This window comes from Papaver somniferum, unplaced genomic scaffold (assembly GCF_003573695.1).
Source record: "Papaver somniferum cultivar HN1 unplaced genomic scaffold, ASM357369v1 unplaced-scaffold_21, whole genome shotgun sequence".
Taxonomy (NCBI): domain Eukaryota; kingdom Viridiplantae; phylum Streptophyta; class Magnoliopsida; order Ranunculales; family Papaveraceae; genus Papaver; species Papaver somniferum.
In genome coordinates, this window is record NW_020631041.1 from 9433150 (window position 1) to 9449027 (window position 15878).

General features: G+C 37.5%; 1 protein-coding gene and 1 long non-coding RNA gene across 3 annotated transcripts; one reads left to right on the forward strand and one right to left on the reverse strand.

Moving 5' to 3' along the window:
* Nucleotides 1-411: 411 nt before the first annotated feature.
* LOC113339334 (transmembrane protein 45B-like) lies at nucleotides 412-2950 on the forward strand. 2 transcript variants are annotated; one of them, XR_003355039.1, is made up of 3 exons: nucleotides 412-990; nucleotides 1684-2432; nucleotides 2577-2950. XR_003355039.1 is itself a non-coding variant. In XM_026584625.1 (2 exons), exons 1-2 carry the CDS (start codon nucleotides 641-643, stop codon nucleotides 2174-2176), a joined length of 843 nt encoding a protein of 280 aa, XP_026440410.1. In that variant the 5' UTR covers nucleotides 412-640; the 3' UTR covers nucleotides 2177-2950. The 2 variants fall into 2 exon arrangements, 1 of the variants encoding a protein (XP_026440410.1); XM_026584625.1 differs by having other exon boundaries at nucleotides 1684-2950.
* Nucleotides 2951-13783: 10833 nt separating this feature from the next.
* Nucleotides 13784-15523, reverse strand: LOC113339823. Its single transcript, XR_003355147.1, has 3 exons — nucleotides 15323-15523; nucleotides 14766-14851; nucleotides 13784-13852 (listed from the first exon to the last, which is right to left on the reverse strand). It is a non-coding gene; the product is annotated as an uncharacterized LOC113339823 (long non-coding RNA).
* Nucleotides 15524-15878: the final 355 nt, after the last annotated feature.

Sequence of the window (15878 nt, forward strand, 5' to 3'; positions counted from 1 at the left end):
AATCCCATAAATCAAAAGCACAAAACAAAAACCTATCCAACTTCTGGAAAAGTTAATTTTCCGCTTAAAATTAATTTTCGAAGATATATTATAACGCGTTTGGTTACGATTTTGCTTCTGAAGTCAAAAACAGAAGTTAAAAGTCCAGATAGTTTGCTTCACAAAAAGTCGATTTTTCTCTTTTAGATTTCTAGAATTCTACACCCAGACTGACTTCTTGTCTTTAATTTCTAGAAGTCCAATGGTTACTTTTGGATGTGTATCCAAACACACTTTCCCTTGTAAAACCTGCTGCAAATTTACCTTGTGACGCTTTCCGATATTCGTTTGGGTGGAAATAAAACAGTCATCATTCACTCGGAAATAAAAAAAGTCTAAAAGACTGTATGTGTATCTGATGAAAGCAAAAAAGTCTAAAGGACACTAAACCCAATGCAGAATCCAATTTTCTCTGTCTAATCAATCTTCATCTTCTTCGTCATTATTGTTTCCTTTTCACAACTTCATCATCACCAATTCATCATAATCAGATCCTCCTTCTTTCTAATAATTAACCAGCATTCGTGTCTGTGGGATCTGCTTTCATCATCATCAGATCTCCATCTCATCATCTTCTCCTCCTTCAAATTACAATCAACCAATGGGATCATTCAAAGGCCATGTATTACCAGGAACTTTATTCCTATTAGTAGGGATGTGGCATATATGGAGTGCAATAATCAGATACGTATCCAATCCAAAATCATTTAGGGTTAAACCTTGGAATCCAATTCCTGGTAGTGATGGTTCTAAATTGAGAAATCTAGAACTCTATGTCATAGCAATTGGATCTTTCATTGATTTGTGTGTTGAGCTTTTATACGCTCCTCATCTGAAATTCTTTGTCAATGGAGTCTTGAATCCGTCTCATATGAATAATTTTGAGCATTCTGGTATGCTCATCATGTTCTTCATCTTTGCTCTCATCGCTTTGTTATCTCAGGAAACCAGGTATTTTTTTCTTCTCTGAATCTATGAAATTTTGGTAAATTTTGTCAAACACGTGGTGTACTAGCTTGGGTATTATCATCATGACATTCAATTGTTTCAACAAAGAGTCTTTTTTATTCATAAAGGGCATGGATTATGATCCCCACTTTACACAACAAACTGTCATATTGATTGATTGAATGAATGATGATAATCTGCTGGTGCAATTAGTGTGATTTGAAGAATTTTGTAATTTTGAGCACATAATTTGTACTGTCTGGTGAAATTTTAGAGTTAGACCATGTGAATTTGTTATTTGTAGAGTCTGGGACATTTTTAAGTAGTGTGTAAATTCACTAGTATTTGTTTGTTCTCTTTACTTTTGGAGTAAACCCCACTGGAAACAAAAAGGCATTCCATGATTATATGTTTAAAGAGGTAAAAGAGAAAAACTTATATAATTAGCTTATAAATCAGTGTACGTGTAGATTCCATTGAAAGTAATAATCTACCATGTTCACTGAATCTTGATGCTTTATTTGTTTCGGTCTGGTCTAGTAATTCTTCCGGGGAAATAATGCGAGGTTTCAATATGTTTCCTGAACAAGTTGGAAATTTCAAAGTATTGTTTCGTTTCTGTGTGAGAACCCCTTGGTATTTATGCATCAGCCTTGTCGGCGTTTGACAATGTTTCTCTTTTTTATTGGCTTGTAGTTTTTTACCTCTACCGGATGAAGCATTGTGTTTGATTGCTGCAACAGCATTTAGTACAGAGTATTTCTTATTCTATTTCCATTCAACTAATCATAAAGGTCTCGAAGGTTACTACCATCTCTTGTTAGTCATCCTCATTGGTCTCTGTATAATCTCAACAGTTGCTGGTGCTTTAATCCCAACTAGTTTCGCTCTTGATTTATCCTCTGGAATTTCTATTACTCTTCAAGGGCTTTGGTTTTACCAGACGGCTTTTACTCTTTACGGACCTATGATGCCAGAGGGTTGTTTGCTCAAGGGAGACAATATAGTGTGCAAGTCTCTCAACAATCAAGTTCGAGGAGAACTGCTCGCGAATTTTCAGCTTTTCAGCTTAGTTTTTGGTGTTTTTGTTGGTGTTGTTGGTTTTTATGGTTTTGCTGCTTCAAGATATGGGCATTCAGATCTTAGAAGATTGGTCGGAGTTGTTGATGATGGGTTTGACAGAGATTAGAAGATTGCTCGATAACTATCAAGAACTTTCTTCATACAGAATTCCCAATTCCGTGCTCCCGCTATACAATACTCAACATCATCAACACTGTGACAGTAAGAAGTTCCAATTGAACAAAAAGGATGCAACTGACTGCGACACAACCTTATTCAGAGGAAGTTTCTCAATTTCTCTTATTGCAATACTACATCTGACACCAACTCCCAGTCCAAGGGGTACTGAACAACCAGAAAAGAAACCTCTGAAGTACAACAATGTAAGTAGCAGGGAAGGGGATGTATATGTTAATAGCAGTTTTCTGCAAGCCTTCTGTTCATTTATCAAAAATTGTAGGGATTTCAAGCAAGCTTCTTTAGACGGGAGAACCTTTATATGACCTTCTTTTTTTCTTTCCTTCAAGATATGGGCATACATAATCACCACTACCAGCTGCTTGAAGAAGTTCACAGTAAGTAAATTTTTTTTTGACAATGAACATTATTTTATCTTACCACAACTTGTTCCCCCTGCGTGCCCTTCTTTATTTTCATGCCGATGTTGTGATGACCGGGTACGGTGTTGGTTTCATATTTTTTCAAGGGTAGCTCTATCAGTACTAGGTGCTGATTCTTGAATCATCATTGTTAGCCCAAAAAATAATTTGTCGCGGTTGGCTTGTAATCTAATTGCTAGTTGTGATATTGTTTCTGGCGGAAAAGTATTTGATTGAATGGAGAGTGCATATCTGATTTCTTGAAATTCTTAAATTCATGGGTATGTATGATGCGGAGGAAATGAACTTGCTCAGAACTTGTTTGATAAAATGTCTCGTAGGATACATCGGTTCATGGGTTTACTACTGACGGAAATATACAAGTGTTTGATACCAGAGGAGAGAATCTAATGAAGCACCGAAGTTATTTCAAAAAATGCAATTAGCCAATGTAAAACTATAACCTGACAAGAAAACAAATTGTTTGACAATGGTCGGTGTACTGTCAGCCTGTGGCGAAATGGGTGCGTTAAACATGGATACAATGATTCATGAATATACTGAAAGAAATAAATTGAGGTTGATCTGAAACTTGGGACTTCTTTAGTTGTTATGTATGCAAAATGTGGAGATATTACGGATTCTCTGCGGTGTTTAATAAGATGGGTTTTAAGGAATGTTTTGACTAGGAGTGCCATGATTAAAGGACTTGCAAACCATGGATATATTTGTGAGCATTCTCTTGATCAGTTATCCAAATTAAATTATACTACCCCGTTTCTAGAAAAGAGATACTTTCATTTTTTTCATTTTAGTCTTAAAATAGGTCAAATCGAAAAAACGAAAATGTCTCTTTTCTAGAAACGAAGGGAGAATATGAAAGGCTCAAACCCAATGCTGGTTTAGTTGAACCCCATGAGCATTCATTATCACGGGTTCTTGACTCGTGATCATGGTTTCTTAGTAATCAAAATGGCAGCCGTTGATCTTCATGGGTTGGAATGAGATGAACGATTTGACGGGAAAGAATTTTTAGGTAACGATTTAGGGGGGGAATGAAAACCCCTTTTGATAATATGCTAACAGTCCGCACCAGTCAACTGGTGGTCCAGGGTGTTTTTAAAATACAAAAATCCAATTAACAGTGCTCTATTAGAAAATACTAGAGGATAGAAAACAGCTCGAAGCAGGGGGAATTCCACCCCATTAATTATGTCAGCGTACCACCTGCAATATAATGGAGATGAATTCTATATGCCGCTAAATGTGTCTGTTTGTATTCTTTTCTTGTGTATTGCCTTTTTTAGTCGTGATGAAGAACTTTTTGATAGAGAAGGTTGAATAGAATGTCTACTATGCTTGTATATAAAAAGTAATTGTGCATTTAAAGTTGTTTTTTCCAACAAAAATCTCACCGAAAAATAATGACAAATAGAAAAAAAAAAGAAAAAGAAAAAAAAAAAAAACAGAATCATCCTCCTATTCATCTAAACCAGTGCTGCACTGCAGTACTTCATTATTCTCTCAGACTCTACCATATATTGCCGGTGTCAGTAACAGGCTTTTACTTTTGGAGTACATCAACCCAACCTAGCTTATGATTATCTATAACGGTGATTCTTTGGTATGGAACTTTAAGTCTTGTTACATTGTAGTCTTTTGATATCACTTCTCCTTCAATCTTGTCAGTTCCAATCCTTGTCCAAATGTAGTCACCCACATCATAAGAATCTTGAACCCTTGTTAAGTATGGTTTCGTTAAACCACTAACCTCATCAATCAATCCTGCTACAGAAGAAGCCGCATTGTTCTCATTATCTACACGATCATCTGATTTCTTTTCCTTGGTATCATCCGGAGACAACATCTTAGCAGCTTCGTCCACCAATTTCTGGAGCTGTGTGCCAGCCCCTGCAAACATGTCTGCTGCATCCTTCACTAGTTTCTCTGCTGCTTCCATTGCCAATCTCTCGGCCTCATCAGCTGCAGCATCAAGAAGCTGTTTACTATCCCCTGCAAGCATGTTTGCTGTTTCCTTCGCTAGTCTCTCTGCTGCTTCTATTGCCAATCTCTTGGCCTCATCATATCTGGACCATTTTTCGTCAGAAGAAACCGCATGGTTCTCGGAGTCTATGTCTTCAGATCTCTTTTCCTTGGTTTCGCCTGCAGAAAATGTGTTATTAGCAGCTTCCTCCGCCGATGTCTCAACCTCATTTGCAGCAGCATCAGGAAGTTGTGTGCTAGACCCTGCAGGCATTTTTTCTACTTCCTTTGCTATTCTCTTTGCTTGTTTCCTCAAAAATCTCTGCAACTCTACCGCATTATCAACATCAGCACCAATAAACATAAAATTATCATCAGGAAACTGTGTACTCATCCTTGCAAACTTGTCTCGAGAAGTAATGAATAATGTCTCTGCTGCTTCCATTGCCAATCTAGCGATCTCATCTGCAACATCATCTGGAAGCTGTGTATTAGTCCCTGCAACTGCGAACCTCTCTGCTCTTTCCTTCAATAGTCTCGCTAATTTTTCTATTGCGAGTCTCTGGGTCTTATTAGGGCAAGACCAAGTGGCGCCGCCGTTTCCAACTGCCGAAACAGGGTCTTTGTCTTCTGGTCTCTTTTCCTTGGTCTCGCTTGCAGCAAACGTGTTATTAGCAGCTTCCTCCACCGATCTCTCAACCATGTGTGCTGCTTCCTTTGCTATTCTCCTTGCTTGTTCGTCAAAAAATCTCTCAAACTCGACCGCAGATGCAGCAGCAGCAGCATCGTTATGAGCAAACTGTGTGTTAGTCCTGTCAAACGTGTCTGCCGCTAACTTGGCAAGTCTCCTTGCTGCTTCCATTGCCAATCTATCGACCTCATCTGCAGCACCATCAGGAATCTGTGTACTACTACTCCCTGCAAACCTGTATGCTCTTTCCTTCACTAGTTTCGCTAATATCTTGGTCTCATCAGAGATAGACCAAGCGCCGCCGCCGTTGCCTACTGCAGCAACAGGGAGAATGCCATTACAACTATTCTTCAATATTGGAAAAGATGAACGCGGTGGTAATAATCCAAATGAAACTCCATTAGAGTGCTTGAATGATCTTTGCTTAAAAAATAGGTTTCTTAAAGATGTAACACCACCATGAAGAACGCGATTCTGAGCAGCTTCCGGTGATAATGATGCCATTCTCTCTTAGGGTTTCCAAGAGAACGCCGAACAGAATATATTTAGAGGGTTTGGGAAGAAGAAAAATGACGTGAAACCGACTCACACACGTAACTTTCACCGCTGAATTGGGGCCATACAAAATAATTGGGGACCCCTAGCTATAGGACAAGGTCATGAAATAGTAATCGGGGGTTATCTCTTATCCCCAATTCTTTTAAATGGCTAAATTACTCCCAAATTATTAGTGGTAATTAGTAATTAAGTTAATTAATTATTAAATAATTTAGGTAGATTAAAGTCAGATTTAAGGATTAAATTTTGATAAAAGAAAAATTGGGTTTTTGTGTTGTGGAGAGGAAGAAAGTGAGTTTTGGGGAAAATTTAGGTTTTTTTTTAAATGAGTGATTCTAGTGGAGGAAATGATGTAGGTGAAGATTCAAACAACATACATGATTGTGTTGATGGTAAGATTGTCTCAATTAATCATATGGATTGAATGTTTGATGAAGATATGTTAATAGAGGAAGCCTTGAATAATGGTGGAAATGAAGATCCTTTTGCTCAAAATGAAGGAACCAATACTCAAAACGAAGAACCCGAAGCTCAAAACAATCAGGTAAACTTTATATACTCTTTAAATTGTCTGAATGGTGCTCCAAGTGGTCGATTCATGGTCGCTATGGAACTACTCAGAGTGAGGGCCGTTAGGTCGGGAGTATAATAAACTAACGACCCTTGAGAGTCGTCAATATATGCCAACCATTCTAGAAAATCGTCAATTAATTGATACCACAGTTGACGACTCAAACCTGCAACTTTTTCAGATTATGAAAAATCGTCATGGTAATATGATGAACACTGACGACTCTAATAAGGGTCGTCATCTAAAAAATCTACGCATTAACGACCCTTAAAGTTCACGTGGAGTCGTTAATTTTTAAAATGGGGTCGTTAGCTTGTTACTTTGGCACAAAGGGTCACTAGCTTGTTACTTGGGGTCGTTAGATTGTTACTTGGGCAAAAAAGGGTCGTTAGCTTGTTACTTGGGCACAAAGGGTTGTTAACTCATTAATTTCACATGGAAGACATACAAAGGGTCGTTAGCTTCTAAGCTCTTTGTAGCAAAATCTCTTCTTGACGACCCTTGTTACTTGGACATCGTCTTTGGATTTATTTTCATATGGAGTCGTTAACATTTAAAATGGGCACGGTTTTTTGCTTTCTTTTCACGTAGAGTCGTTAATTTTAAAATGGAATTGTTCGTAAAGGATCGTTATATGTTTCTATGTTTCGGTAACGACTCTAATTTAGAGCAAAAAAAAGAATGAAAAACCAGAATTAGGGTCGTTATTTTCCTCCTCATATATCCTAACGATTTTTCATATGCATGTAATGTAGAGATTTTTCATAGGCATTAGCTAAGAAAACCTAACCAAATTTATACCCACTCTAATGTAGAGATTATGAAAAATCGTTAGGCTTTTGGATTTTCGGGTTGACGACCCTTTAAATGTAATTGAATTTTTTTTTCTTCGTGTCGTCAATGGAAGAGAAGATAGTTGAGAGAGAGGGAGAAGAGATTCCGTCTTTTTTGTTAAAATATGGAAATGAAATGGAGGCTTGGGATTAAGGGTGAATAGAGTTTTAAGTTTTATTATTAATGAAGGACAAAATAGTATTTTCACCACCTTTTGGAACCCCTAACATAAATAGAGTGGGTATAAATTTGGTGAGGCCCCTAATTATTTTCCGGTCCCCCAATTAAGCGCTGATAACTTTATGGGCCAGTTTATGTAACTTTTATATTCAGTCTTAGCCGGGACGGTATGACTGCTATTGACCGTGTTTGAATGTGACGGCCGGTGACCTTACATTCTGGACATCCTACAGGTCAGTTAGGTTTTCTTAGCCAATGCCTGAGACTGTATTGCAACATTTTAATGCTTGGATGTGCTAATATGTATGAAGTTATGGAAATTTCTTCACAGTATTCTATGACTTGGAATATCCGGAAGAAGTGCAACAATAGGGTTTGCTTCTAGGCCAAAGAATATCGCTGAACTTAAAATTTTTTATATATGCAAACTGTTTGTGTTTTTAAGTTGTAATTTTGATACTTCAAGCCAAATTCTTTATCTTGGCAGACATTGTAGCTCGTAATCTTCAAATCCTCTGAACAACCTTGTAAATCTGAAGAAAAAAAATCAGAATCATCCTCCTATTCAGCTAAATCATTGCTGCAGTGCAGTGCTTCATTATTCTCTCAGCCTCTACCGTATATCGCGGACGTCAGTAACCGGCTTTTACTTTCTAATATCAAACATATGTACTAATTCCTTTTCTATTCTCCTTATTTATTCGTTCAAAAATCTCCTGTACTCTTCCCCATATTCATACGGTATATAAAAACTACGAAGAACATGTGTATCATCATCATCACGACGAAACTATTAAACTTCACACTACATAATTCAAGTTGTTGTATTTTTACTAGGTCTCCCTACTATTCTGTTGTAACTATTCTAGTTTACCTATTCTCCTGCTTATTAGTTTTAGTTATTCTATTCATCAGCAACTCCTATTCTTTTGCTGTTTCGGTTGTAACCCTATCAGATGTAATCATATATAAACATCTTAATGAATTAAATCTCAGTACAGTTGTATGAGATACAAAAAACCCAAACCAGATTTCTTCATGGTAATCTAGAGCTAGGTTATTTTTTTTTTTTTTTTTTTTTTACAATTGATCAATCATGGCACTTGATGATGATATTCAATCCCCTCCTTCAATTACTTCATCACCCCAGAAGGATTCCAACTCCAAGAAGAATTCAAACACATCCAAGAAGGATTCAAACACATCCAGAAAAGATTTAGTTTTATCTTCATCGTCACCCTATTATGTGCATCCAGCTGACAACCCCACAACTGTTATCTTCACACCCCTCCTCAACAGTGAAAACTATTGCATCTGGGAACGAGGAGTGAGAAAATCCTTAAGCGCTAAGGCTAAACTCGGCTACATAGATGGCTCAATCGAAACACCTGAAGATCCAATTGATCTCCTCCATTGGACTCGTACAGACGACCTGGTTGGTAGCTGGGTTGCAAACTCTGTGGACCCAGTAAGCAGATCCAGTGTCATGGCCTTTCCTTCTGCAAGGGCTCAATTTTTGGAAATCAAATACCGGTTCTCTCATAAAAATGCTCCAAAACTGTTTGCCCTAAAACAAGCTATTTCGTCTCTGAAGCAAGAAAATAACAGCGTAGCAATTTATTTTACTCATTTGAAGACCCTCTGGGATCAACTAGATTCTTTCAGACCTATGGTACCATGTATGTGTGGTGCTGGGAAAATTTTTTTGATCATCACAATCAGGACAGATCCATGGAGTTTCTTCAGGGGCTTCATGATCGATTATCGGCTCTTCGCAGTCAGTATCTCTTAATGGAATCGATGCATTCTGCTGCCAAGCTCTACAACCTGGTGCGCCAAGAGGAGGAGCAATAAGGTTTGAATTCTTCCTCTACTATTTAGGTTGATTCTGCAACCTTGAATGTTTCTCGCAGCGATGCAAATCGACAACAACAATGGGTTTTCTCAAACACTGACAATGAACATAACAACAACAAGCGTCAACGTCCATTCTGTGATCACTGTGCAAAACATGGTCATACTCGTCAGACTTGCTGGAAACTGAATGGTTATCTAACCCATACAGCAAAGCCGAGAACTCCAGCACCATACCCATATGCAGCTGTTGTTGCTCCACTGCCGGCTCCTACTGTTGATTCCAGTCCTGCTGCTCCATCTATATCACCTGCTCAATACGCTAGGATCATGACGCTACTCGAACCTGATGCTACAGGCAGTAACAATGCAGCTTTCGCAAACTTCGCAGGTACTTCTCTATCTTGCTCTTCTCTTATTTGGATTATAGACAGTGGTGCCATGCACCACATATGTTCAAGCCTTTCATGCTTTCATCTTACACATCAGTCACGAACCCAATCACGGTTCAGTTGCCTGATGGTTCTAATATCTCAGTCACACATACTGGGATAGTTGATTTATCTCCAACTATTCAGTTGCTCAATGTGTTCCATATTCCAAGTTTTAAATTTAACCTGATTTCAGTAAGTCAACTTACCAGCACATCTAATTGTTGCGTAAAGTTCTCACATCAGTCTTGTATCTTCCAGGACCTTCACACGAAAATGGAGATTGGATGGAGTAGGAAAATTGCTGGCCTATATCATTTTTCATTTCAACCATCTGTCTCTTCTTTAATTGCTAATAAGATATTCGACAAATGGAACTGTCGTTTAGGCCATCCGCATAAGGATTGTTTTGATTTCTTAGCTCGCAAATTTGTTTACATTCGTCCTTTGTTTAAGCACTTGTTTGATGTATACCCCAGGGAAAAGCAAACTCATATTAAGTTCAATAAAGTGTTTCTTTATCTATGCATCCCTTTCAATTAATTCATGCGGATATCTGGGGACCGTTTTCTACTACATCCCTAACTGGTGCCAAGTTCCTTACCATGGTTGATGACTATTCTAGGTGTACTTGGGTGTTCTTGATGAAAGTAAAATCTGAAACTTTAAAGTTTCTCAAATATTTTTTCTCTTTTGTTTTCAATCAATTTGGCCGCAAAATCACCAGCGTCTCCTCTGGTATTAGTTCCTTAAACATTCCTCCGCTACAGACTTTTCGGTCTGATAATGGCTTAGAGTTCAAATCTAAGGAACTTCAATCCTGGTTTCATGTAAAAGGGATTGTACATCAAACAAGTTGTGTCTACACGCCACATCAAAATGATTTTTTTCGAAAGAAAACATCGACATTTGCTTAATGTAGCACGGTCCTTACGGTTTCAAGCACACTTACCGATCCAATTTTGGGGTGAATGTGTATTGGCTGCTACTTATCTTATCAATAAGCTTCCAACACCAGTTTTGGCTCATAAATCTCCGCATGAAGTCTTACTACATGCACCCCCTGATTATTCTTCTCTTCGTGTCTTTGGTTGTCTATGCTTTGCTAGAAACACACGAATTTCTCATAAATTTGATGAAAGAGCAAAACCTGGAATATTTATTGGTTACCCTTTTGGGCAAAAGGGTTATACAGTTTATGATTTGAAATCCAAAACTACCTACGTCTCTCGTGATGTAGTTTTTCATGAGAATGTTTTTTCATTTCAGGATTTTAATGATTTTATGTCACTGCCTCACACTTTGTCAGATAACTCGGCTGACTATATTTATCACGAATCTCTACTTGATTCTCGGACACAAACACCCTGTGTACCACTTCCTAATATTTCTTCACATATTCCTTGTTCAATGTATCATCCTGAACAATTGCATCCTGGAATTCCTACTACTATTTCCGCTGCACAACCAACTGCTATTTCGGATGATCAAAGAAATAATTCTCGTATTCGTTCTTCTCTGGCTTCTGATAATCTTTCTCCTATCCAATTATCATCGACAATGCAAAATTCTCCATATACGGTGCAGATCTCTCCTTCTCCTGCCATGAAACAGAATTGTCCGGCATCTCCAGCGCAGAGCTCTTCATCTCCTGCATTGGCACAACACCTTCCGGCTTCTCTAGCACACAGCTATCCATCTCCTGCCATGCAACAACATTTACCGGCAGCTCCTTCCATGGATTCTCCATCACCTGAACCTACTAGATCAACTAGAGTTCGTAACCCACATCCTTATTTACAAGATTATCACTGTTCAGTTGCTGTCAATGACTCTAATTCACTTTATCCAATGACAAAGTATTTGTCTTTCGATAAATTTTGTCCATCGCATAAAGCTTTTTTGGCTTCGGTTATTTTAACTGAGGAACCAAAATCTTTTTCTCAAGCCAATAAATATCCAAAATGGAGGGCTGCAATGACCAAAGAAATTATGGCCTTGGAGGCTAATAACACTTGAATACTTGTTGATTTACCACCTGGTAAAACTGCTATCGGTTGTAAATGGGTTTTCAAAATCAAGTTTAATGCCGATGGTACTATTGAGCGTTATAAAGCTCGTCTTGTAGCCAAGGGTTATACACAACAAGAAGGTATTGATTACTATGATACTTTTGCTCCTGTGGCTAAATTGGTTATTGTTCGTGTTTTGTTATCTATTGCAGCTATCAACGGATGGGCTCTACATCAATTAGATGTGAACAACGCATTTCTTCAAGGGGATCTCGATGAAGAAATTTATATACGTTTACCTCCAGGTATGGCACGCAATGGTGAGTCTAAAGTTTTTAAACTCAATAAATCTCTATATGGCCTTAAACAAGCCTCTCGTCAATGGTTCGCCAAACTATCTTCGGTTTTATCGTCTAAAGGTTTTACCAAGTCCTTATGTGATAATTCTCTTTTCACATATCATCAAGGAACAACATCAATCTTTGTCCTTGTTTATGTTGATGATATCATTATTACTGTCACAAATAATGACTTCATTAATTCTCTTAAGCGGCGTCTGGCATCTCATTTTTCAATTAAAGACCTTGGTCGTGTACAATACTTCTTAGGTATTGAAGTTTCTAGGTCTTCCAAAGGTATTTTTCTATGTCAACGGAAATACATTCTTGACATTCTCAAAGATTCTGGCCTTACAGGGGCTCGTGTATCCACTTTTCCAATGGATACTCATCTCAAGTTAATCCCTACCGATGGTGTAGAGTTAACTGATCCTAGTTCATTTAGACGTTTAATTGGCCGTTTGTTATATCTTACTGTCACTCGTCCTGATATCACATATTCTGTCAGTTATCTTAGTCAATTTCTTCAGCATCCAAGATCCGTTCACATGGATGCTGCTCAGCGTATATTACGCTATCTTAAAGGCACTATAGGTCATGGCATATTTCTGTCTTCCTCTAGTTCTCCATCTCTCCATGGTTATACAGACTCTGATTGGGCAGGTTGCCCATTCACTCGTCGATCTACCACTGGATACTTTGTTACCTTAGGTGACAGTCCTATTTCATGGAAATCTAAGAAACAACCCATAGTGGCTCCTTCCTCAGGTGAGGCTGAATATCGTGCTTTGGAAAATGGAAAATTTCTTGTTTGGTCCTAAGCCCATAAGGTTATTTATAGTAGGGTCCAACCGGAATTTTTTTTTTATCTGGAGGTCCAAAATTAATTGAAAACATTGAAATGACCATAATACCCTCTACTACCAAACGTGTGCGTGTCTACACCCTTATTATATTGAGTACATATCCGCTGCACTGCTTACAAATTTGAGTACACATAGCTTATATACTTATAAATTCGAGTACATATCTTCTGCACTGTTAACTATCAAAATCAACGGCAAGAAGCTTCACTCTCTTAACTGGTTTTTCGTCCAAGTTTTACAAACCCAATCTTTGAATATTCGACCAATGTTTCCATGTTTATCTCAAGTTCTAAATCAAGCTTTATCTGGAGTTGCCCGTATGTAGTATTTAAGAATCCTTTATATTAACTTGTCTTCTCTTCACTGCCTTCTCTTGGCAGCAAAACGACTTCAAAATCAAACCAAACTCTCCAAAATTGAATACCCAATCTTTATTTCCTTCTCAGCTTCGAGATCCCAGTCCTGATCTCCCTTGATCTTCATTCCAATCAATGACAGACAACAACTCTTTCCCAACTGGTTTCTCGGTATTAATCTCTCACTCTGTCTTGTTGTTCTGAGCTTCTGAATCACGCCTTTCCTCCTCAAACACGACCACAAGAACCGTGACTAGCTGCTGGTCGACTTTGTTGGACAACGGTGAACTCTTGGCAGCAGCTCTTCGTATTTTGGTTGTAGACTGAGATGAAATGAGCAGAACTGGTCGAGTGTATTAGGACCTAGCTTTGTTGTTGCTGCGTATAAGACTGTCCCTTATCACAGCAGGTGGCTACCCCGATTAATAAGTGTGACTGCCTTGGATTCAAATCCATTAGCACCTAGCGTAGCCAAAATGATGAATTATGCCTCTTCTCCTCTTCTTTCATGTAACATGACTCCAAAATGCCTGCAAAATAAAACAAACGTAATATACAAAAATACAAGAGAAATAACTAAGAAAAGCATAAAAAATTGACATTCAAAAGATGTATTTAAGGCACTTATCACCCATTACCAATGAAAACTCTTAAGACGTGTAGGCGTTTAGCAAACCATACCAACTAACGAAGAGTAATAATCCTGCAAAATGTTTTCCAGTCTATAAATGATGTACTCAATTTCTTGACAGTACATCTGCACTCAATTTATTCGGTCCTTTCTTTTTCGAAGGAAACAAATAACTATTTCTTGACAGTACTTATACACCCAATTTATTGACAGTATACCTACACTCAGTTCATGTTTTACATCTACAAAAACCATCCTTGAATAACCTCAATTCATACTGTATAATCCAAAAAAAAATCGTTCTCGAACCGACACATAAACTGCTTAATAAGCCAATTCCATTACCAACCCAAAAAGATCATATAACCAATGGATAATGCTAAGAAACAAAATTCTTCCTTTCACACCATGACAGTGATTGCGTTACAAAACACAACTAATTCTATCTAAACCTATGTGTAATGCTAAGAAAGGCAAGTCTTCGTTTCACAACTATCAGTACATATTGGATGCACTCATATTTTCAGTGGATTTTAAACATAATAAAACGGATTTAATGTTAAGAAAAATATGTACAGGATCCTATAAATGTCCCCATAATGAACAATACTTCACTTAGTCCAACTTGGGTAATTATAGAGTGAATATAATTAAAAATTGAAACTAAAATCGTTATGGGTTGTCCAGCGGATAGACGACGGTGCTGGTATACTAAGAGAAAAAGGTATAGCAAGGAGATAAACTGTTTATTAGTTTGTTTTTTTTTTTAGTATTCCTCTATACGAAAAAAGAAACTTAAACAAGAGTCTTACGTAGTTGTGTTGATAAGGTGTACCAATCTCTGCTTGTAAAAATGACTTTATGCAACCATATCAACTAGCACGTCTTGTTGAGCCACCTGCTAAGTGACCAACTGAAATGATCAAAAAATGTATAAAAACTCCAAGCGGATTACTTGGTTATGCTTAGTGCTGAATAATAGTTATGGAGCAAAAAACCAGTAGCTACTGTAATGTTCTATGAAGTGTAGACTGTGATTTTTACAGAGTGCAACATTTATACACTGATTTCTCGTCAGTGTAGCGTATATAAACTGAATTTTCAGCAATGTAGCATATACGCACTGCCAAATTATACCAAATGAAGCTGCAAAAACCTTCTACAATACTTATCTGGGAATAATACAGTACATTCATTATGGACTCCATCAAACTCACTAAAAATGCATGAGAATGCAATACATGCATTACACACTCTCATCAAAACACACTAAAAATGCATGAGAATGCAGTACATACATTATGCACACCCATTAAAACACACTTCATACTAAACAAGATTACATAAACAAGAATATCGAAACACTTACATGTTTGCATTATATCGTCCCAAGAACTTCACCGGAGTTTGATCCTTCAGAGAAAGGACGCAACCATCAAGAAATTCAGGAAATCCCATTATACGCCACGGCCACCACGATCCATTCCTACGCCTAACCCGAACTAAACTACCAACAGACAAACAGTGGCAAAACTTTGAATAAAACAAAATCAAATGAACTAAAAAATCAACTGCATGTAAAGAAAAAGTGACGAATCCATGAATATAAACGAATTAAAGCACATATTCAGTACTACACATACGTACTAATGGATCAACCCAAAAAAAAAAACAGTTTGTATCAGTATTCCACATAATGATATAACTAAGAATAAAAACACTATGGATGAAACAACAACAACTGATATAACTAAGAATAAAACATAATCAAAAGCAGTTCGTATCAGTATGACACATATGTACTGCTGATTCATGAACTAAAAAACAAACCACATGTAATGAATCTATCAAAAAAACATAATCGAGAGTCTTATTTTAGTATGAAAGATATGTACTTATGGATCAAACCACAACAAGTGATAAAA